Genomic DNA, 21,837 nt, shown 5'->3' with positions numbered 1-21,837 from the left:
TCTTCGGCCTGCGTATTAGTCGTGTGACCTACGGAAGGAAGCGGTTTCTCATGCGCAGCCACAGGATCAAAGTCCCCAGGCGGGTGGAGGAGCGCAACCTCGAGCTCCTGTCTTTGTACCAGAGAATCGTTCAATGCGGCAGCCACTACACGAATGCCAGCAACCACAAAGCGAACCACAGACAAAAGACATTCGCATTCACAAAACGCACTGCAGTAACTACGGACAACCTAGGGAGTGGATGGTCCTCAACGGTCTCTGTCAACATTTCGTTGCAGGGAAATGCGTTTGATCAAACGATAAAAATCGATATTGCCCGTCTTATCTCTACGTGGCAAGTGATTTCTAAAGAGGTGTTATGCTATTACCGGGAAGGGGAGTACGTTAAATGAAAGAACTGAACTAAGTTTTCCGTCGCTACCATCTGAATATAACGGGATTTTGTAGGAATAATAGCTCGATGCACACAACCTCGAGTTTGGTGTTACCCTTCTCATTAAGCACACCGCCGCGAACAGGTTTTCGTGAGGAAACGAAGGAATGTCAAGATGTCGTTTCACCGGAAAGGGTTTACACTTGCCTGTCTGATATACGTTGATTGCTCTTTGCACTGATGATCGCCATGAGGACGTGTCGTCAAAATCGGGTGCGTACACATGACCTCTTCGGAGGCGACAAAGAATACCCGCTTCTCCGATCCAGTTCACCTTTTCCCACGTATTGCCAGGCTCGCCAGTTGAAGCGCTAACCGCTCCTTCGAGATCTGTAATGTTGGCGAAAGGGGGACAGCCTCCTCGGCCGTATGCATGGGGATCACGAGTGGAGAACCGTCTTGCATCGACGCCACTTGCTGTGTTGCCTCTAGGCCGAATTGGGAGACCTCTAATGCTTTTATCCCTAGAAACTCTTTTGGACGCGCTGCTGTTTTGGGACATGCGCTTATGCCTAAAGAGGCGAGCGGCTTCGCGGAAGCAAACTCTGCAGGGTCGAAGGTTCATGCGCAGTCGCTGGAATGCCGATATGCCGGCACTACTCAAAAGAGGTCCGCAGTCAAGAGTTGTGTCAACATTCTTTGTGCTTGATACAGCAGCTGCTGCTGCCATTCTGTAATCTAGCCGGGCTGATTCGGAGGCATAGAGCCAGTTGTTCTTCGCGGATCCAGAGCGCCCATGTTTCAAAGAGCGGCGCGTCTGTTTAACGCGCCTGAAAGCGACAAGAGAGAAACGGGACACAAACCTCGGTGATATTATATATACTTCCTTCTATTGGGTCTCCTAGCGGGCACAAGAGAAATGACATACTGACAAAAGGTTGCATTCAATCGGACCAAATCATCATACTCGTAGCCAAGAAGATAACAAAAACCAGATACCTCAATAAGACGACCTGTGGTCACTATAGAAAATACAATCGCACATAGTGGGTAAGATTGCTTCACAATAATACAAAATGGAAACGTGGACAGTCGAAGCGCCCCGCATCTAGTGGCCTAAGAAGGTCACAACAGCGATAGTCAGTAGGAAGTGAGTTGTGTAAAGTGACCATTTCGAAAGTTCAGGTCAACGGGGACGGGTAGTGCAAATGCATAGAGGCGGCCTACCAATCGCACCACACAGTCCCAGCGCATGTGCTGATGCACAGAAGCATCCGCATCGTAAGGTCAGAAGCACATACATTCGGTTGAGGTACAGACCCCTTTAGATGAACAGAGAAAATATAGTTTAAGGCAGACAAAGAAACTTGATGCTCAATCAATCGAGTGTTTTTTGCTCCCTCTGAGTGCTGGCTGGCGGGAGTGTTTCCTTCTGTAGTCTTCCAACACACTTAGGGGGCACACCCGTCAGATATATTAAGGGGCTTAATTTGGCGTTGACGTACGCATTTAAATAGCCGTTATTTGCTCACTTGGCAAGAAGCAAGCAGGTGTGACAGTTCCAACTTCCCTGCAGATGTCGAAGCTCGTCTTCTGCGTTGCTGCCCAAGACACAATGAGCGTGGAAGGGGGCTCCACAGGAAGAACAAAGAACAAGAAGGAGTTTCCCTCCCTCACTTTGGGACTGTTCCAGTTGCCGGTTCCGTGGTGTCGATGTTCTGCATAAAACTTGAAACAAAACAACTGAGCCGGGAGCACAACACATGTGACAGCATCACCCGGCTGGAGAAGAGAACCAGATCACATGCTGGTTAGTCGCCTATATCCAATATTAAAATCCTGGAACATATCGAAGCACTGGCATGATGAAGAAAGACAGGTAGCTGACGAATGTCACGTATCTTCAGTAGCTGCCTTGCGTGAAGCTGACCAAGCGCGGTCCCGAGGTATTGCGCTTGCAAAGGGGCACATTGCACATCAATCCCGGTGTCGTCGCTCTTTCCAATTCTCTCGAAAAGACGTCAAATACATTAACACGGCTTTGCAACCGCTGAGACCTGGGGCTTCGGTGCGTTCACTTACAGTTGGCAACTGATGAAGCGACAAAGTTCCCTGACATTGTCTGGTGGCATTCCTGGCAACGACACCGAATGTCCTCGAAAACCGGGCCTCGGTGGCGTATTTGGATTTCTCTGAGGACGTCGTTATTGAACACCGAGTGGTATTTCTTGTCAGGAGTCGTCAGAGGCTCAATTCGTACTTCTCTCTGGTCAGGGAAACTCCACACAGAGGTTGTCGCTTCGGGGTCGCCGACAGCAAGAATGTAGCCGCCAACATGTGTGTGACCATCATGAAGGGGGCCCCTGTGCATTACACCATTTGGCATTACTGACGGCGAGAGCCACATAGAACTCCTGAGAGCCGTTGATTGGCTCGCTGTATCGTAGCAAACACGTCATGAACACAGCACTCAAAGCCAACAAATGAAAAATGGTAGTGTTCGAGAATTGCTGTGTGTACTAATACCTCAGCCTCAAACAAACTCGCGATTGCCTCGAAAGTGTGTACCGCCAGCTTGTATGCCGCTGCAAGTGTGAAGGGACACTATCTCCGGATGCGTGATAACGGGTGAACTGTTTACCTCTATTCAAAAGAGATATCTGCCATGCGAGTTCAGCACGACGGGTACGAAAATATTGGGGCCCAAGATCACAAAATAGCAGATCACCAGGACGGATCGATATCCCTGGTATAGATGTCAGGACATAGTGTGGCCAGCCGTTCACAAAAACCTGAAACCCAAGCAAAAACATGGAAAAACAGATGGTTCGCTTCCGCGTATTCTTCAGGAGAGGACCAACCATTTCTTCAAGGACGAGACAACTTCCCTTGAGCTGGCTCAACCGCCATCGCGAACATTTGCGGCTGTTACCAAATGGTGTATGCTCGTACTTGCAAGCGTTAACACTTCTAGTATCTGCTTGCAAAGCCGTACAACGGGTACATGAGGCATCGCTGCCTGAACGGTGACCAGGGCACCGTGTGCCAGAAGCATAATTCAGTCAACGTCACTTTGTCACGCAATATCCCTTTATCATAATGATGATCAAAGATATGAATGGAATGTCTTCAATGCCTGGGAAGCTACCAGCAACACGCCGAGTTAATGGGCTCCAATCTCTATCTGCCGTTATAGCATGTGCTTCATAAAGGTCGCTTACTGTGTGCAACTGGCAGTTTTGTTGTATGCTGAGGGGTTCTAACGTGTCGTAGCGTGGCAGTTCAAAGTGGTGGACAAACGCGATGATATTACACTTGTTACGCGTATGCAAGGCAAAACGACCGCTTGCTGGCAGAATCAGACTGCGTCTTGCCAACCAGCAGAGATTGGTGAGGTTCTGCTGCTGATCATGGTGGAACTCCGGATCGTCTTTCTGCGCAGTTGGTAACGGCTCCGACAGAAGCAAGTTGAGCTCTTCGTATTCGTAGTTAATCTCGTCCGGCCGCTTCGGGCCCCTGGCCGCAGTTTCGATCTGCGTATCACTGGAGAGCAAGAATGGAGTCTTTCTCCTGTCAAGATCGACGGGGTCGCGCCATTGTTGGAAAATGCCTGACCATGACATTGCCGAGCAAGACCACAATATAACTCTAGTCATGCTTCCCTTCTCTGACACGCTGGTGTGCTCAGCAGGACAATGCAGTTTGTGAGCCTATGCACACGGGTGGCACATTTCCACTGTTATCGATCATTCACACGATACTTCCTGAGTTAGCTCAGACATCTGCACGCTACGTACTGTGAACAGCCTCGGGAGAAAAGTGTGTTTGTAATTCAACAGTGCTACACACTTTTTGGCGTGCAGCGACAACCGTCTCCGCGATGACCTGAGTATCTTCTGAACCGTTGTCTCCACAGCCAATCAATGAATGGTCGGTGTCCGACACATCGGAGACCACGCCCACAAGTTCTCCGAGGACCTGGGGTGCCTATGAAACAAATATGCAGCAAATCCAAGCGAAGGACTGTAGGAAAGACGAATCCGTACGGGGTGTCGTATAACTCAGACGGCAGCGGAAGGAAGACGTCGCCTCCGTTATACGGGATATGCGAGCCGGTTAGCAGGAGAGCACACACATAATTTGTGTGGACATGGCTCCAAGTGGCCTATCAATAGAGAACAACCCCCATGAAGACATTCCTCAACGTCCCCATCGACTAGTTTCTAGGTTTGTCAGAGAAAGATCATCTGCCAGCCGTAGATGCGCACTGACCGTGTGGGACGAAGGTATCGACCCAGCATCCTTGCGGAACCTCAAGGCAAAGCACTGGAGTAGAGGAGCGGTCGCTAAACGGAGAGGATGGTCCGAGTCGTGTACCAGGACGACTTCTAGTCTCGTGTCAACGGCTTGATCTGTAATGCACTTAACAACGTCGTCGATAACGAAGATAGTATCTCGCGCCATTTTGGTGTGTTCCGTCGAAACAGTATTCGAATTCTTCCTACACCCTCTCCTCGTCCTGAGTAGATGCCACCTGTTTTTTGTTGGAGAAAGCCAGCAATGTCCTGGAAAGAGGCTTGGGGCGTACAGATGTAACACCGACGGTGAAGTACCATCTAGAGAGTGCTGATCACTCGCACAATTCGATGTTCCTGTTTCACCCAGACACTTTTGTGACGGGTTTGAATGACCGAAGTGTCCGCGACTTAAAACTTGGTCAATCAAACCGTGATTAATCTGGTAAACAAAGGGACAAGAAGATCTTGAACAAGACCAACTACCTCTGTGGGTACAGAGTTTTTGACTGCGACGCCGTTCACTCTGTTGCGATTGCCAGCCCACAGAAAGCTCACATAAACCACAAATACAGTAATGCAAGGAGCGTTGTACGATGTCAGACTGGTTCTCTGGGTCTGTAGCGGAGGGACCTACAGGAATACGTTGAGCGCGGCCACCGCCACTGCTCGTTGTTCCAGCGCCGATGGCGCCTGCTTGCAAGGAACTACTCTTGAACTGCTGATGACCGACTAGGAGCTCACGAAGCATAGAAAACTGCTGCATCTCAGTTTCCGCGGAGCCTGTGTAAGTGTACGATATACTATGAGTTTGATTGTCGGGGGGGCTCCATTGTACCGCGCAGTCCTCCTTAACAGAGGGACCGGATGACCGGCCATTTTTATCCGACAACCCAGAACCTGATAGGGTGCACAATTGACCGAGGAGCAGTTGCGCACGAGCAGCAGCTGGGGATCCAATGTGTTGTTTCAGGACGCAGGTGCGTCCCGTTTGGGTCGGCCACTGGATGGTGACATCCTGCATCGTGGACATTTGGACAGGCTAACAAGCTTGGTGACCCAGACTGATGAGTCTCCCTCAAAAAAGCGTTTGCAGCCGAAATGTACTCCGCCGGTGGAAGAGTTCGGAAAGAAAGGTTTTCTCTCTCACTGAGATAATGCAAGGAAGAACCGAGCGCACATCCCTTTGCACGGGAAGGTCCCGTACTGTAGTTGAATATGACCGAGCGAACGGATATGACTGCAAACATCTGCGTGCCCTGATACAGCAACCGCGTTTCTGTATGAACCACCACACAGAAGTACATGCAAGCTTATTGATCCTCACACGAGTTTGTTAATCAGGAGTCCATCAGGCTTCTCAATAAGGCCGGAATCCCACTTCTGTCGTGCCGTCTCCCTTTACTATGTACATGTCAGTGATGCATGCTGATGACTCTGGGTAAATGCACCGTGCCAGAAGACGCACCGCCCGACACAGGTGGCACGCTCCTTAAATCTAAACTAAAGAAGCTATTATCAGATGGGGCAAATACGATCGGCCACTTTTCTGTTAACAATTGCCTGCGCAGACGATCCACGCTAGTAGTCAAACAGTCGGCCGCGTTCACGTCGCATGTCCAAATGTTGCTACTTTCACGGTACATACACTTCATGATGTGGTTGACGAAGAACTAACATGCAGCATTCGCTGAAGGGTTACGTCCCCCCCGTGGTCCCCGTAAAAATGTTAAGCGACCGTGTTCCTCCTTACATTTAAATGGACGGAAGCGTACAACACACATCACCAACTCTCATCCGCTGACACTCAACGGGCTTGTGTTTTGGACTGCAAGGTGTCGTGTCGATTTTCGTGTGGGAGGGGTCCCACTACTTTTGATAAAGATGTGGCAAAACTCTTTTTCTGCAAGACCCTTTACCTTTGGAGGCTGTAAGACAAATATTTCCTCCAGCACTGCGTATCGATTCCATCGCACTCCCTTTTTCTTCAGCACTCGAGAGGCGTCAGAGCTGCCTCAGTCTACAGACTATACGCGAAGCGTGCAATCGAGAATTCCGCCTGGCCGACGCTGACTTTCAAAGGTACTCCCACCCTCGTAACCTAGGAGTGCGCGGACATTATCCAGTCTCTTCAGTACCAGCGCGCCCCATGGTGCTACTCCTGCACGAGAAGACGACGGAACACTTGGTATGGGACTTCCTGGCGTAGGAAGCGGTCCTGAGTCATTTACTATGTGACAGATAAAGCGTCTCGAGTAGCTTCTAACCCGCGTTCCCGTTGTCTTCTCGCCGGAGAAGGCGATTTGCCTTCAGGTCTTCTTTCCCTCCACACAGATCCTGCCCCCTGTACAAGACTGCCCTGGACATCGGAGGTCCAGCCCACTCGAGTCTCGGGAAACGTTTCCGACGCTACGAGGGGAAAAGACCTTCGTTTATTTCCTTGCTGCGTAAGTTCAAGAGTGCCTGCACCTTACACGACTCCCCAGCCAATTCAGAGATTCCCAGGCAACGCTTCAGGGAAATCGAGACACGACGCGAACACCGGAGGCCGTCGAAACCCTTCAAAACAACCGCTTAGAAATAAAGGTGCGTAGCGATAAACTGACCATATCGAGTGTCGTTCATACGATTCAGTTTCACAGGCCGTTTACGACTTGCTGTCCGTGGTCGACAAAAGGCTTCAGGAACTCGACGCGCGGTTGCATGAGGTCGCTAAATCGGCAGACATTCAAAATGTGCAAACACGCCTGATGGAGCAAGAATCCCGAGTTTCCGTGAGCTCATTCAACCACCCTGATAGCAGCAAACGCCATGAGTGTGGTGTCTTGGTCAGCTCGCACATAATGCGATGATGGAGTCTGCAGCAGCCCTGGCAGACTCAATGGACCGACGCCTGACCGGTACTACCATAAACGTGCGTGACAGCTGCCGCAAGTTCCCCTTTATGGTTCACAGCATTCGAAAGCAGATTGAAAGAACTTTCAAGACCAGTCTCGATCCCTGAAAACTTAGTAAGCGGTTCTACAAGCCGCAGACCGACGTCTTGAAAGTATCCCTCCACACATCAGAATCCAGACATTTCTGGAATCACATCAGTCTCGTGGAGAAGGGAGCAGCCCTTGATCAGCAACACGCCCAAAAATCATCCGCCTCAACGATTTAGGAAGCATCGTGTCCTAGTAAAGAACAGGGCGAAGGACAACGATCGGCTGCTTCGAGCCATCCAAAAACTAACTATGGAACGAAGTGAGTCTGCAGTGTGTACCTGCAGGTAACCCAAGTCACCCTTTTCTGGTTAGGAGAGACGTTTTCCTGCATGACATCCAACCGGCCTCTGCAGTGATGAGAAACACCTCGCCCGCTATCGGGTCTAGTAACCCACAATTGTCCCACTCCGTTACGAACTTGATATAGCTATTATTTTGGGAACTAGATTGTAAACTCCTAATTGACAAGAAACCGGTCACTGTAGCCGACCCATTCACACTCTTTTGGTTCCCACGAATCCCCTACACTTTCATCTTGGAACATATCGGTGAATGCACGCAGCTCAGAACATGTCAGACATCCTTTGTGTAGCCGGCGGTATCTCACCAAGCACTCTTGACTGACAATTTCCAAATATCTGTTGCCGCCGGCTGAACGTATCACCTTATCCCCAAAATACTCCTGAATCCCACCGAGACATTGCTCCGTCTTTGCTCATGAGACATACACAAGAATTGCCACACACTTTTAAGTTTAACTCGAGAAAATAGAAAATGGACAAACCATCCCGATGAACAGATAGCGGGTTCCAGCCTCCAGCCGCCCTGTTGGACTTATATCCTACATGATTGCTGGAAGTCGACAGGGAAGCCATGCTAGGCGACTCGTCAATAATGACGTCGCCACGGGGGCATCAGGCATACAAGAGACAACTTCACAGACCGTCAGCATCAACAGTGGTTCGTGATTCATCACACTTGGAATGCAGCTCGAAAAACGCCTGTTCCTCCTTTGTGACGGACCTTTTTCTGAATCTGATTATCGAATCCAATGTGGTGTACTGAAACAGGTTAGTCAGAACTGGGATTATGACCATTACGATGAGGAATCTGTGCTCAGCGTTCCCGCGATGAAGAGCGGAGAGCACGGTGTACGCCACAGCTGAAAGAGGCTTCGTAAAAATACCGAGTACGATGAACATTAGCAACTTGCCAACGAGGATTATCCAAATGAAGATAAAAAGCTGACCAATGAAGTTCTTGAACGCCGGCCTTCCGCCAGGCCTGTAGCTGTACTGGCCGGATTCATAAGCGAATCTTTGTTCGCTTATCCGTAGTATTTTCACAACCAGCCAAATCCCAAGACTGGAATCGGCAAACTGACTAACAACGTACCAGTCACACGCATCCACTCCTTCATGAATCCACGACAAATGAACATGAGAGAGCACCGTGGAGAAACGAAGGGCCATGAGTTGCGACAAAAGAGCCCCCACTACAAGCTTTGCAAAATCAAAACAGAAGGTCTTCAGGCTCCGCTTGGGTCTCTCGCAGAACATATACTTGAGGGTCACAGCAGCAAGAGCAGCCGCCGCCAGACCTTGCTGAAGAGAAAAACTGAAGCTTCCCGGAGCCAGAAGACACTCCTCTCGATCAGAGAGGCGAGGATATGATGCCAAGTGTCCTTTTGCGGCCGTCAACACAGACGCTACCGACGGAAGTGCACCAGCTGTAAAGCCCGCGAAGCTGTAACTCGCCATTGGCTCGGACAATAATCCATGCAAAGGCTGTCTCGTCCGAGACACGAAGAAACCGTCCTGGACATCCGCTTGTAATTCACCCTGAGCGATGGTTCTGAACGGCGCGGTATCCCCGGCCGGCACCGCTACAAGGGCAGAAGAGCTCACTTCTTCATCATTGATGATGTCCCCCCCTAATGGTACAGTGGTAGGTGCTGCCTTTCCACCTACTCTTTCCAGAGATGTCCAGTTTTCTGGGGCGGGTAAGTCGGTTGGAATCGGCTGAATATCGTCGGATGACGTTCTTTCTGGAGTGTCGTGCACGGTGCCACGCTCGGTTGAGGGTGGAACTTCACTATGAAAACGTGAATCACTCCACTTCAGCCTGACAGGTCCTACGGAGTTCACTGTCCTGGGCGAAAGTGAAGGCCGTGCCAACCTCGAAAACCGAACACGACTGGAGCCTTCGTCGATCATCGTCACGAGATGGGAGATGACAGGAGAGGACGGCTTAGACCCCGCTGTGACGATGCACTGCACGGAGATCCATTCATGTGTGGGACAGGCAGGAGACAGACCAGAAACAGAAACCGTGTTTACATGCACTTCAAGGCCATCCCAGGAGTTGGAGAGTTGATGAACACCGCAAACTTGCGCAAGGCCGACCACGAAAAAACAGCGGCTACTGCCAGGAAGCCCGTAAACAGTTGACGATCCATTCGATACTCGCGCCACAATTATGCATGCTCCTGGCCCGGTAGACCACGTTCTGCGGAAACAATGGAAAAACGAAAGAGGCGACGCTGGCCAGCAAGAGTAAAACAATCGGAAGAACTGCGGACATGCGCGTTCGCTTCGACCGCCGACTCCTCGTGAATCCGGCCGGAGGTACTGTTTGGGATACTACCACGTCAGGGCAAGCACCAGCCCATCATGGAAATGACTAGAATGCTGAAGACGTTCCGGTCGTTAAGAAACAGTGTTCTCCAAAGTGAATTGGGCGCTGGGCTCTGCCGCTGGGGCTCACTCCTCGCTCTTCGCCAGTTGAAGGTTTCCGCCCATGATCAGGCTCTGCACCAGCATGACAGAAGACGAGAGGAAGACAGCGCTCGCTAGATGTCGACAGCCTCAAGACAGATTTGATACTGGGCCGCTAACCAGCGTTGCCAGAGAGGGATAGCTTACTGCATCGATGAGATTTTCACGGATAGGGACGCGGCCTTCACTATTGGAGGCCCGTACTTTTAACGTAACTTTTGTCTTTTTCACTGCTGGTGCCTTCGTTGACGTGCCGGTCCAAATCAGCCGTTCGATTGTTATTTCTCTCATCCGCGCGCGGGCCTCATTGCAGCCCAGGGGTAGCGGGTTCTCGAGCAAGACACTCGAGTTGCGGCTCAACCGCAGATGAAGCACTCCGAATTCTGGCGACTTTACGCTTAGCTGAAGGGTCCATTTTTGTAATCAGTTCTACTAGCCTCTTGTCTGAGGCATTTCTGACTGTTGTTATGCAGGCCGTGATGGCGTCCCCTACTTTCTCTGCAGTGGCCGGTGCGAGTTCTACTGTCGGCCAGAATTCCAGGACTTTCATCGGGCAGCAGTTGCGATGGCCAGAAAGCAGTGGGCCCCTCCCCCCTTCCTCCTTTCCCCTCTGCTCCCCCACTCTTTTTACCTCGCTGAGTTCACCGAATGCCGGTGTCCCAGGCATCCAGCGCGTGCCTCCCGGTTGCCAGTCACCCCACGATCCTGGCCAACGCGCAGCCCTGGCGAGCTTTCCCTCTGCTCCACAAGCCCACCACGCGGTGCCTGTTGACCCAGCTGCTCTAGAAGCAGTGCCTTCGAGTCAAGCATTCACCCTTTCTCACTCCCAGGGACCTAGCGTATCCGCGTCTCCCTGCACCATGGCACAGCCCGCTCGGCTACCGCTTTTGCCGCCCAAATTCGTAGAGCATTCTCTTGAACACGCGTCCTTCTCAGAACCCAGTTCAAGTCAAATGTGCATACCTCTTCAGGCCAGAAAACTTGAGAGGGAGTCAGAAAACTCGGACTTGGAAGCCGACACCCGAGGCACCAGTTGGAGCACTGCGGCCATCGGGACTGAATGCAGCGTAGAGGATTTACCGGATCACATTCCCGACGTGTTGAAACGACGAATGAACAGACCGCCAGCAGAACCCCGTGTGTTAGCCCCAGAAGAATTGCATGGGCCTGTTGCCTTTCCCGCTACCACTGAACGCCCATGCGTGTTTCGCCGTGCAAGCGGGGAGCCCGGCGGCTCCGCAGCCTCGCCTTTCCAGATAGATGACGATATCGCGTCTTGTCAAGAGGAGGAAGACGAAGAGCGCGGAGAGAGCTACACTTTCAGGCGAGCAGTCCAAGATGAGAGGGAATTCGGCATGGGGTCGCCGAGGCTGTTTCCTGGTGACGAAGCGCCTTTGTACCAGACCGATTGCTACCAGGTCACCAACGGGTTTATCTCCGGCACCTTTTCCCCAGCGAAGACGACACGAGAGCTAAACCTTCCTCCGTCTCCGCGTTCACTAGAAAGTTATAGTGATGAGGAAACTTTCACAGGCGGCCCACGCTCAAAGCGTGAAACCTCGCTGTTCCACACGATCGGTGGACCGGTTTTCAGTCCCCGCGGAGATTCGAGCTCTCTAGCCATCCATGTCGCAGTGATGGACCCTCATTCTACCCTTTGTGTTGATCCCTCTCCGTTCACATTCCGAGGGCCTTCTCGACAGGCACGCTCCCCGTACGCCTCTGCGGGAGTTTTGTTTAAATGCAGCAATCCAAAAGACGTTAACCGAGTTCGTTTCAAGCAACACCCCCTGTGTTTGCCACGTTCTCCGCTACGTTTCAGTACCTCTCTCGCTTTCCCGACGAAAGGTCTTTCTCCCGGAAATCTTCAGTGGTCCCTTTTGCCTTCGCATTCTGTTGGCAAGGCGCGGGGGTGTCGCCCCACTCGGACCTCTGGAACTCACTTGCGCCGTTCCGTCTCCACTTGTCAACGCCAAGTCGTGCCCTCAGAGGAGACAGGCGGTAACAGGCACCAGAAAGTTCCGCACCTGTCCATCCCAAGCGGAGCAGCCGCTAGGAATCGCCTACCGTCACGAAGTCATACCAGCAACCTCTCCTCCAGGCCTTTGTCTTGCCCCCCACGGCGAGCTGCCGATCGCAGGGGTTCTGATTATGCACAATCTCGCCTTGTGTTTCCTGCCTCTCACCAACCTGGGCAGTCTACATATCGCCGTTACCTTCCTGACGCAGACGACTTTATCTTGCCTACCGATGGTTACTCGACGCCACTTCTTCGGCAGCCCGTGGCAACGCCTCGTGTCTCAATCCATCAAGAGAAAAAATGCTCGACGTCGGCGCGAGGAGTGAGAGCAGGACGTTCCACAGGCACGAACCATACTCCGAAACTTTCGTCTTGCAAGAAAGTGTCTGGGCCGGAGACCAAGGGTCCACACACTCGGGCCCAGACGAAAGGAGTGGAAACTGGCTCGGCCGATATCGGTGGCTTACGTGAGCCTGCCAGGTACCGATTCAGCCCCACCGTGAACAGCTCTCCGACAAGAAGGTGCCTTGGATCTGCAGGACTCGGAAGATTCGAGACGGAGCTAACGGATCGAGCTTTAAAATACGAAGCAAGGCACCAGAATATAACGCGCTCCGGATCGGCTCAAGGGAAGCCAGGAACCTTGCTGTCAGCTACCGCTCCGGATTCATCGAATGCTGTGTTTGAGGACCTCGCAGAGGCTCAGTATGACCTAGCGGCTGGCGCAGCCACGGGCGGGGGTCGTTTCCGTGACCCTTCTCCCGCTGACCAGCGTCAAGTGCAGAGTCCTTTGTGTCCGAAAGGCCCGGTTCTTGCCGAGGACGTGTGTGGAATCTCCTCTCCATCTGGCTTGTCAGCGCGGAGATTGACTCGCCGGTACTCTGAAGGATTCGCTGAAGATTCACACGAGAATCTCACGGAGGATGGAAGAGACGTGGAAGACGCCCACAACAGTCAGGATGCTCCCCTTACAGCTAGAAAGGCGAAGCAGACGGATTCAGCCGCCACCCCCCGTGGCTCGACCGCGGTGTTCGCTCGCACATCTTCGCCCTCCGGGCACATGCGTGGCGTGGTTCGAACTGGCGTGAGTTCTGTCCCGAAACAGGCGACGAGTATGGCTGGGATGCGGAGGGAATCTCGGCGTGCGTCGATACCGGGGACAGGGAGACAGGAGCCCGAGAGCAGCCGTCCAGAGGCTGCAGATCCAGGTGTCTCTTCGCCCTCGAGGGGCGGCGCGGTCCGAGGCAGACCGCCAGTGGATCCTTTGGCGCTTGCCATTCACGCCAAGTTGCTCGAGTCCGGCATCATTCCCGGTCCGCTCTCGCTGTGGCCTCGAGGGCGGCCTTCGTCTCCGGGAGTCGGCAAACGATCCAACTCCGCAAGTGGCGAACCGTCAGCGGACCCGTGGCAGCTCCTCGCCGCGGCCCTCGCGCAGGTGACAGCGCGCAACGCCGGGTCGCCGACCAGAAGTCGGACATCGCGGTGGATGGAGGGTGCGAGCACCGCGCGAAGCCATTGCCAATCCCTGCCGTTCAAGTCGCTGTACTCAGTGAACCGCAGGGACTTGGGGTTCGCTGATCGCTTGGCGCCAAGTACCGAAGCCAAAGCGCCTTGGGAAAGCGACGCCGGAACAAGTGCGAGACGCCTTTATTGCGAAACAACAGAGGTCATCACGCATGACGGAATCGCCGACTCGTGCAGCTTAACAGACATACTGGAGGATGTAGACCCCTGCATGAGTCAGCCGGGGTCTCTTGCAGGGGAACTGTTGACGCCTCTGGCATCCAGCACGTTGTGTCCGGCCGCGACTGCGGGAGCGTCGGTTGCGTGCGGTGGACATACAGCAGACAGAGCTGAGAGGACGAAACCGAACCCGTCTGAAGGGACCAAGCAGTCCGGCGGCCCGGATTCCCAAGCCAAGGCGACTGCGGCGGGTCCTCGAGCTCGGATGCCTCTTTCCGTTCCGTCCTCGGGGAGGTTGTCATGCAGACGAAAACCAGAAGGCGTGACCGGTGCCAGATCAGCAGCGCGTCCGGGCCCTGGCACAAAGCTCGTGCAGAACAGACAATCTGCCTCGTCGCAAGAAAAAGGTGGGCAACTCAACACTTCTCTGGTGTATTCAACTAGAGTCTCGCGTCTCGGCAAGGTCAAAAGGCCCGGTTTCGGAGCACGAAACTTCGTTGATAGCACCTCGTCGCAAAGCGTTCAGATCGGGACTGTGCTTGTTGAGGCCTTGGCGCAAGCTGGGGCAGACGGAAACGGAATTTGAACATCCAGAAGTCAAGATCCTATCCGCGGCACCGCGTAGCAAGCACCACTGCTGGATTGGTTGAGGGAGAGAGACAGTGTGCACCCGAATCTCCAGGGGCAGACTGTCAGGGCATTCATGCAGTTGAGAACGGACGCGCTCGATTCTTCTTCCATTGGCTAGAGCAAACACATCCGTCCTTATCTGTGTTTGTTTCCCTGCATGCAGGCTTGCCTCAAACCCTCGAAGAGTGGCAGGCCCAAAACGACGCAGTCAACAAAAAAGTCAGGCACAGGCAGATTGCATGGCACGAGATGAGTGGCCGACACAGTCGCTACTGCGTTGCCCGCAACCACGTTTTCCTGCTTCAGTAAAGTGCTCTCGTTTCACATGAGCCTCGTGCCCAGCAAATGGAAAGAGAAATGTACCGAGGTGTCGGCGTGGACTCTCAACAGGGCCTGTTAGACGATTTAACTGTACTCCAATGTCGAGACAAGTGTTGATCGCGTTTCGTCGCTGCCTAACCAGTTCCGGCAGTCGCTGCTTGCAAATGCAGCAAACTCCGTCTGACGCGTTGCCGCCTCCTTGCTGCTCAGGTGTTTTCTTCAATGACCCCGCGCGTTATCAAAGATGAACTGCTGCGGCGCGGTGAGGAACCCCAAGCAGAAGTCTTTAGCTGGCCCCGTATCTCACCACTTTTCACGCCCTGTGTACCGTTAGGTGACAGATGTAGAGTTGGAGAAAAAATGTAGGCCATCTGGTTTCACCTGCGGCATGACTTTCTGCATCAGGCGCTCGCTGGGGGTGCCAGGCGGCGTAACACAGCCGACTGAACTCAAAAAGCCGGCGATACGTGAACAGCTCAGGACCAGCCTGTGTCACTGTTCGGGGGTCACCTGCATCGCAAGTAGGGACGTGAAATGCACTTTAGCTCGTTCTTTTCTCTGTGTCCTTTGGGGCCTTCCCTCTGACCCCTGGAGTGAGAACCCCCATTCGAGAATCCCTCAGCCATATACAGTTTTATTGCCGTTACGAAATATGTCGCGGATGACGCTTGTGTCACTTGCCGTTCGTTGCTGTCCAGGATGGGTTGAAAACCCGGATGGTTTCAGCAAGTTTTTCTGTTTGCGCTGGCTGCCGGATGCCGCGACACTGGGCCAACTGAGGGAGCAGCACAGGGCGGAGATCGTTGCCTCGGCACCTGGTGTCCAAATCACGCCTTCGGCGCCCGCGAGTTCATCCGCTGCAGCGGCAGATCCGAAATCAAAAAAGGCCACAGCAACTGCCTCCTTCGACGGTAACTTGCCTCGCGTATTCTCGAAGGGCCGCGCAGATGGCTCCTTGCGTGCCCCAATCCTGACTAGTGAATCGCCTTCTCGTCTCACCTGCTCTCAGTTACAAATCCTGGTCTCGTGCTTTTTCAACTGCGTAGGCTCATAGCTTCCGAGGGCCGTTATGCCCGAGGGGGGGTTAGGCGCCTGCCATCGAGCGACTACGAAAGCGGTCTAGGCATCCTAATCGCAGTTTAGGTCTCCTCCCCTGACGAAAGAGAGGAAAGTTTCCGTTGGATGCAATTGTCACTGATTTGTGAGTGTGCGTGTGTGCGTGCTGAGGCACCAGAAACCACGTCACGCCGCTCCATCGCTTCTTGCTTGTCTTGATGGTGCAGCGTTCGATGCGGAGAAACTCCTGCCCTACCAGATCGTGAACAAGTTTCCTGACACAACGGGTCTAACCACAAGGGTAAGAATCTCGGAGTGGGTCAGAAACCACCACACAGTCTGCGCTCCGTGGCCACCTGGACATGCCCCGCGGCTGGGTCCTGGCATCCGTGTCTCTCGATCCGGTTGTACGCGTGCGACGGCAGAGGAAGACGCACGGTTGTCGAAAGCCGCTGAGCTTGCAGGGGCGCCCTAGCAAGCGCCTCGAGTGTCATGGAGCAGTGCAACGCCTAGAAGCAGAATCGTCAAAGGATGAAGACTTGGGGTTAAACCACGCGGATAATGTCAGACTGATGCTCCACGCTTCTCCCGAAACTGACGTCCTTAGCCTTCCATTAGCCGAAAAATGCACGGTGTGTATGCGTTCTTCCGCAGGTTGGCTTGTTGAAGAATTTGCGCGCCTTCACGCCCTTCCTTCTCGATAAGCCGCATGTTGCGATTGTGCCCCGTACCTACATTCTGAACGACGAAGACGAAGTAACCGCATTTCGAGTGGACTATATTCTCACGAGAGCTGAAGCTACTCTTAAACTTTTTCTTCTGCGTTGGGCGTATTCCTTGCCGGAGGCGACCAGGCAGATGATACTCGTCTCTTCCAAGGGGGGTCTCCAGCCTAGTCCAACAGTGGAAGTTACCGTTCTGCCTGCTCCGGCAGCTGACCCGCCTTTGGCAGGGGATGGGGACAGTGCCGTAGACATTTTCCTCTCTAACATCTCGAGCACGGAATGCAGCAGCCCTCGCGACGACCAGGAGACTCCCGGAGACGAGCCCTCAGACTGCACGGGAGGCTCTGCTGCCAGCAGCAACGGGGGGCCTGAGGTGTCTGTGTCAAAAGACAACGGGCCGTCGATGCATCCGTCACGAGTCAGCTTATGCAGTGTGCTGTCTGAAATCGTTCTGTTGGAGGAAAACGCCGAGGCAGCTACAACGAAAGAAGAGTTACTGCTTGGTGCCGTGAAGAGCGCGCTACCAAAGCTGGCTCCGAGGGCAGTCAAGGCTGCCATCTACGCGGCGGACAGAGCCCGAGCTCACCGCTCTCGGGCCGCTGTTCTCCTGGATTGCCCGATCGTCAGTGAAACAGAGCAGGCACGCCTCGAAGAGGTATGCCGAAGTGTTTTGGTTCAGCACATGCCTACCCATCTGCTCTCGGGTTGAGCAAGAGTCCCCTGGCCGCCAGGAGTCTCAAGCGAGCACTGCAAAGTTCGCAGTTTCGGATGAAATGGAGACAAAAGCTGGCGAATGGATTCGTCGAACGCTTTTCTCGTGTTGTGTCGAGACAGCCTGTGTCGCGCACCGCAGACACCCAATCCAGGAATTTCCTGGTGTGTTCAGGGAGTGATCGTCCTTCGCCGCAACCTCGACCATGGCCACTTTACATAAAACGCCTCTCTTTTCCAGTAGCTGTTCTTGGAGTGCTACTGAAGGGTGAGCTGGTCAGAATCCACGCGCCAGTGAATGCTTGCTTTGCTGTTTCACCGCTGCTGTTCAGACGCCCCTCCACTTGCTGGCCGGCATCGACACCGAGAAGGCCGACGCTGTAGTCGAAGCACTCTTGGCTGTTATCGGCGACACTGATGGAGAGGCGGCTGCTGATCGAACCTCAACTGAGCCGTCCGAGGAGACCGAAACTTCAGGCAACGTCGAGGGAGACAAGCCCCCCTTGCCGGTCGCCCCGCAACTTGTCAGAGAAGCTGCTGACGCCCTGCGATGGCTGCGCAAGCGAGGACGAGAACAGTGGAGCCTTAACGGTGGGTACTGGAGTTCATGCTTCACACACACAGCCTCTCGACTCGTGTTTCTGTTCCTGTGGATAGTATGTAAGCCACTTGTCAGGCCGACCAGTGTCTTTCCGCAGCCTAATCTGGGCCCTGGCCTCGACTGCGTGGGGTGCCAGAGGCAGGCGTGGCTGCCGTCGGCTTTTGGTTTCTCGGATGCATGCGTTGTGTGCGTTCCAGAGAGCAGAGCCGTGCGCTCGCCTTCGATTATGATGTGACGCGTTCACCCGCCGCATGCTTGCTCACGAACGGACTTTGTGTCTCTGGCGGATGTCCTTCAGGATGGTCAAGCGCCTGGGTGTTGAAGTCTGCTTGCAACTCAAAGGGGGCTCCGCCGGCATCAGTTTGCCATCGCCTTGCAGATATCGAGAAGATGATTCGTGGGAAATACCGACCCCAGTTGCTCATCCAGAAACTAGTGGAAACACCTCTTACTGTTAACGGCAAGAAGTTCGATATCCGGATGTTTGCCCTCGTCACGTCCTGGAGTCCGCTGACGGGTAAACATCGTTTGATTTCTAACTCTAGTGGGTGGTACTGGAGCAGGGCGGGTCCTAAACTCGCTCGACAAGGAATGAGACATTGCGTGTGAGCAACCGGCAGAAGTCACATGATAAACCACGCGTTCCACATCGTTCAATGTCATACCCTGGTCGCCTCTCGCCGTTTATGTGCCTTACGTCTAAGCGAGGGAGGCAGAGACGCACGCTTTGCATTTTTTGTCTCACCTCTCAAAAACAGGGTGCATGCTTTTGATTCCGACTCGCTCACTCACCCGGTCACTTGCTTCGCTCACCTCAATCTCTCAGCCTGCGTTAGACCCAGATACAATGCGAAAGAGCATTGGAACTGAAAGTGTACAGTCTCCGTGAAAGGCACAAGCGCGGGCGACCCCTGTCTCCCCATACAAGAGCATAACTCGACGGAAGCTTCACACGCCTCAATTGCCATGAATGTGTTGTCGCCTGTTGCAGTCTGGTTGTACAAGGCGGCGCTGGTCCGGGTTGCAGAGGGAACGAGGGGTATCCGGGGCTGCAAGTCTACGACGCCGAGAACGTAAGCTCACATACGATATGTTCTTGTTTCCCGCTCTGTACGATGGAGGTGAAGCTGGAATCATGGATGGTTCAGGGCGGTGATATCAATTTCATCATCGAGTATCCCCCGCGCCTGTACGCCTCTAGCTCGATACCCGTGTGCTTGCTATTTCATCTGGATGTCATCAGGCGACAGCAGGCCTTCACCGAACCCTTTTGTCCTCTTCTAAAAGAGGTAGGTCACACAGCATACGTACTGGCCAGGAAACCGTTCCTCCGTTTTGAGAGTTTGGATTAACGTCTCTGGGCGTGTGGGGTGCATTCTATGAGGATCTAAGGCGTAATGTGTACCGTCCTTTCAGGGTGATTCAAGATCCTCCTGCAAGGCGGAAACGCCTGGACACTAGCCGCAATCCACGCACGCATACAACACGGAGGCCTTCAGTTGCTGAAACTGTCGATGCGCGTCTCAGTATAGTTACCACCGTCAGCATGTCCATTTCCCTTGCTGCGGACTCGTGCGTGCGACGATTGTTGCGTACAGGGCGAAATATGGACTTCTGAATCTCTGCAACAGCTCTTGCAAAACTCCCGCGGAGACGACGTTTGGAGTTCTTCAATTTATCCTCAAATGCGGAAAGTAGTGACCGATACGTGTTGCTCTGTTCAGAATGAGATCGCCAACCGGCCAAAGTCGCATGAGCTTTTCGCATTTGACTTCCTGATTGATTCCTCATACAAGCCTTGGCTGTTGGAAGTGACGAAATCTCCTGATCCTGGAAGCAGCTCCTCCACACGTTGCGTCCAAGACCTTGCGTCTCAGTGTCTCTGCGATGCCCTGAAGGTCATCCTTGATTGGAACCCGCGAACACGTCCCGACACAGGCAACTTTGAACTGATTCATCGGGGCCCAGTGACAAATAGCGTTGCCGCCATTTGGGCTCGACGAGACCTAGGTATGTGGTGCAAGCGCACAAAGCAATTTTCGTCGTGTCTCCGCTTCTGAGCAACCTTTGTAGCCATGCGCCGTTCAGGACATAGCCGCCCCGTTTCTTTTGAGGCCGCCTGGCTGCGTGACGCTCCCCTGCAGTGTGTGGGGTTTACGGATGTGATGACAGTTTCGTTGCTAAAACAGAGTCAACCAATCTTTGCTAGAGAACTTCAAGATTCCTTTACGAAACACATCGTCGCCACTAACAATTAAAGCAGTTATTTGGTGTCTGCCCTGTGGATTCAGTTGTAAGAGGGACGAGTTGCGCTCGAGTTGCCCCCCATCGAATCGACTGCTCACGAAGGGCGGCTGCCTCCCCTCGCAGGTGACTCCCCGAGGCTATTGTTTGCGGACCTCCTCGGCAAGACCGCCCTAGCCGACGTGGCAGCTCGGCAGCGTATGTTGACAGCCAAGTTGGTTGAATGCTCAGCCATCGCTCGAGGGATTTCCAAGGACTTGCAGAGGGTTTCTAGGACTTCTTACGGAAAATCCAGCAGTCAAACATGAACCTGGACGCCCACTGCAAACTTCCTTCGACGGGGTTCATTCAGCGGTAGAAATGATGTCCATTTGCAAGGGAGTATCGTTGTGAGTGTGAGGAAGGAAAACCAAGGTGTGCGCCAGACGATGTCTCGGGTGTCGATCCGCTGAATGTTGTTTAAGAGGCACTTTGATTTGTGCGAGCAAGTAGGAAGGTCATGCTCCTACCGCTCGCTTGCGCTGACTGAAGGTGTCGTCTATTTGTGTGAGCCGAGCTCCTTCTAGTATGCAAGAAGGCTTGTGTTTTTGTTATTCAAAGCACGTGGGAAAACGCTGTCCAATTCTGGGACACCTGGCATTTACTGCCTTGGTAGTCGCTGTCCGCTCATGCAGTGCCTTCCAGAGCATGCAGTTTCATTTGAGGACGCGTGGCTGGCGTCCATGAAAAACTCATGAAAAGTGTACAGTCGCCCCCTACAAATTTCTGCTCACTCCACTCTTCGAGTGATTGTACCGTTCCATCAGCATGCCTGATGCCGGTTCTAGTGTGACCATATTCGTCTGCAGTACGGGCTCCGGTGCCAAGACTCCCAACGTCCCAGTGCATGACCTACTGTAGTAAAGGCGGCGCACGAATCTGCACAGCTAACAGTTGACCTATGGGCTGCCCTTGGTTTCTTCTATTCATCCTTTGTGGTACAACAGGAGTTCTACTGGAGCATTCCAGTGTCTTTCTTAGAGCATTTTGCCGGTTGCTGCTAATTCTTACCCTTCGCTCTAAAGAGGACCTGGAATAGTGGCGAGCCATGCTGATATAAAACGTTCTCTGCGATTGGAGTCAAGGAGCGAGCGCGTCGTGTCTCCGGGACATGCTTGAGGGAATTAAGCGCCTGCCCCAGTCCTGACGCACGCGAGCGTAGTGTGCAGCATGAGGATGTGGAGGAAATCTACCGTTCAGGGGTGGCGACTCTAACACGATTATCCTGCGTGGAAGGTACTACCGTGCCGCCTCTTTGTTTTGAGAAAACTCGTCAAAGGGAAGCATCCACGTTTCGTTTGAAGACACGACTCGAGGCCATACAGCTTCATGCTTCTGCAAAAAGAGAGAATTTTGGCGTAGTCGGGGTAACTAT

The 21,837-nt window shown here is 53.2% G+C and overlaps 3 protein-coding genes across 3 annotated transcripts; 2 read left to right on the top strand and 1 right to left on the bottom strand.

Annotated features, from left to right (window-relative positions):
* Positions 1 to 6,552: 6,552 nt before the first annotated feature.
* Positions 6,553 to 7,262, top strand: NCLIV_040170 (conserved hypothetical protein; the record flags this gene model as incomplete). The annotated part of the gene is made up of 4 exons (XM_003880926.1): positions 6,553 to 6,598; positions 6,660 to 6,750; positions 6,810 to 6,856; positions 6,910 to 7,262. 4 exons carry the CDS (start codon positions 6,553 to 6,555, stop codon positions 7,260 to 7,262), a joined length of 537 nt encoding a protein of 178 aa, XP_003880975.1.
* Positions 7,263 to 8,590: 1,328 nt separating this feature from the next.
* Positions 8,591 to 9,871, bottom strand: NCLIV_040160 (aal091cp, related; the record flags this gene model as incomplete). Its single annotated transcript, XM_003880925.1, has 1 exon — positions 8,591 to 9,871. The coding sequence occupies one exon, from the start codon at positions 9,869 to 9,871 to the stop codon at positions 8,591 to 8,593; it is 1,281 nt and encodes a 426-aa protein (XP_003880974.1).
* A 1,421-nt stretch (positions 9,872 to 11,292) lies between these two features.
* Positions 11,293 to 19,877, top strand: NCLIV_040150 (putative tubulin-tyrosine ligase family domain containing protein; the record flags this gene model as incomplete). The annotated part of the gene is made up of 8 exons (XM_003880924.1): positions 11,293 to 14,542; positions 15,785 to 15,997; positions 16,370 to 16,443; positions 16,797 to 17,522; positions 17,911 to 18,169; positions 18,478 to 18,730; positions 19,171 to 19,368; positions 19,778 to 19,877. 8 exons carry the CDS (start codon positions 11,293 to 11,295, stop codon positions 19,875 to 19,877), a joined length of 5,073 nt encoding a protein of 1,690 aa, XP_003880973.1.
* Between the last annotated feature and the right edge of the window lie 1,960 nt (positions 19,878 to 21,837).

Source organism: Neospora caninum, chromosome IX, assembly GCF_000208865.1.
Source record: "Neospora caninum Liverpool complete genome, chromosome IX".
Lineage (NCBI taxonomy): Eukaryota > Apicomplexa > Conoidasida > Eucoccidiorida > Sarcocystidae > Neospora > Neospora caninum.
This window is presented reverse-complemented; position numbering and strand designations above follow the sequence as displayed.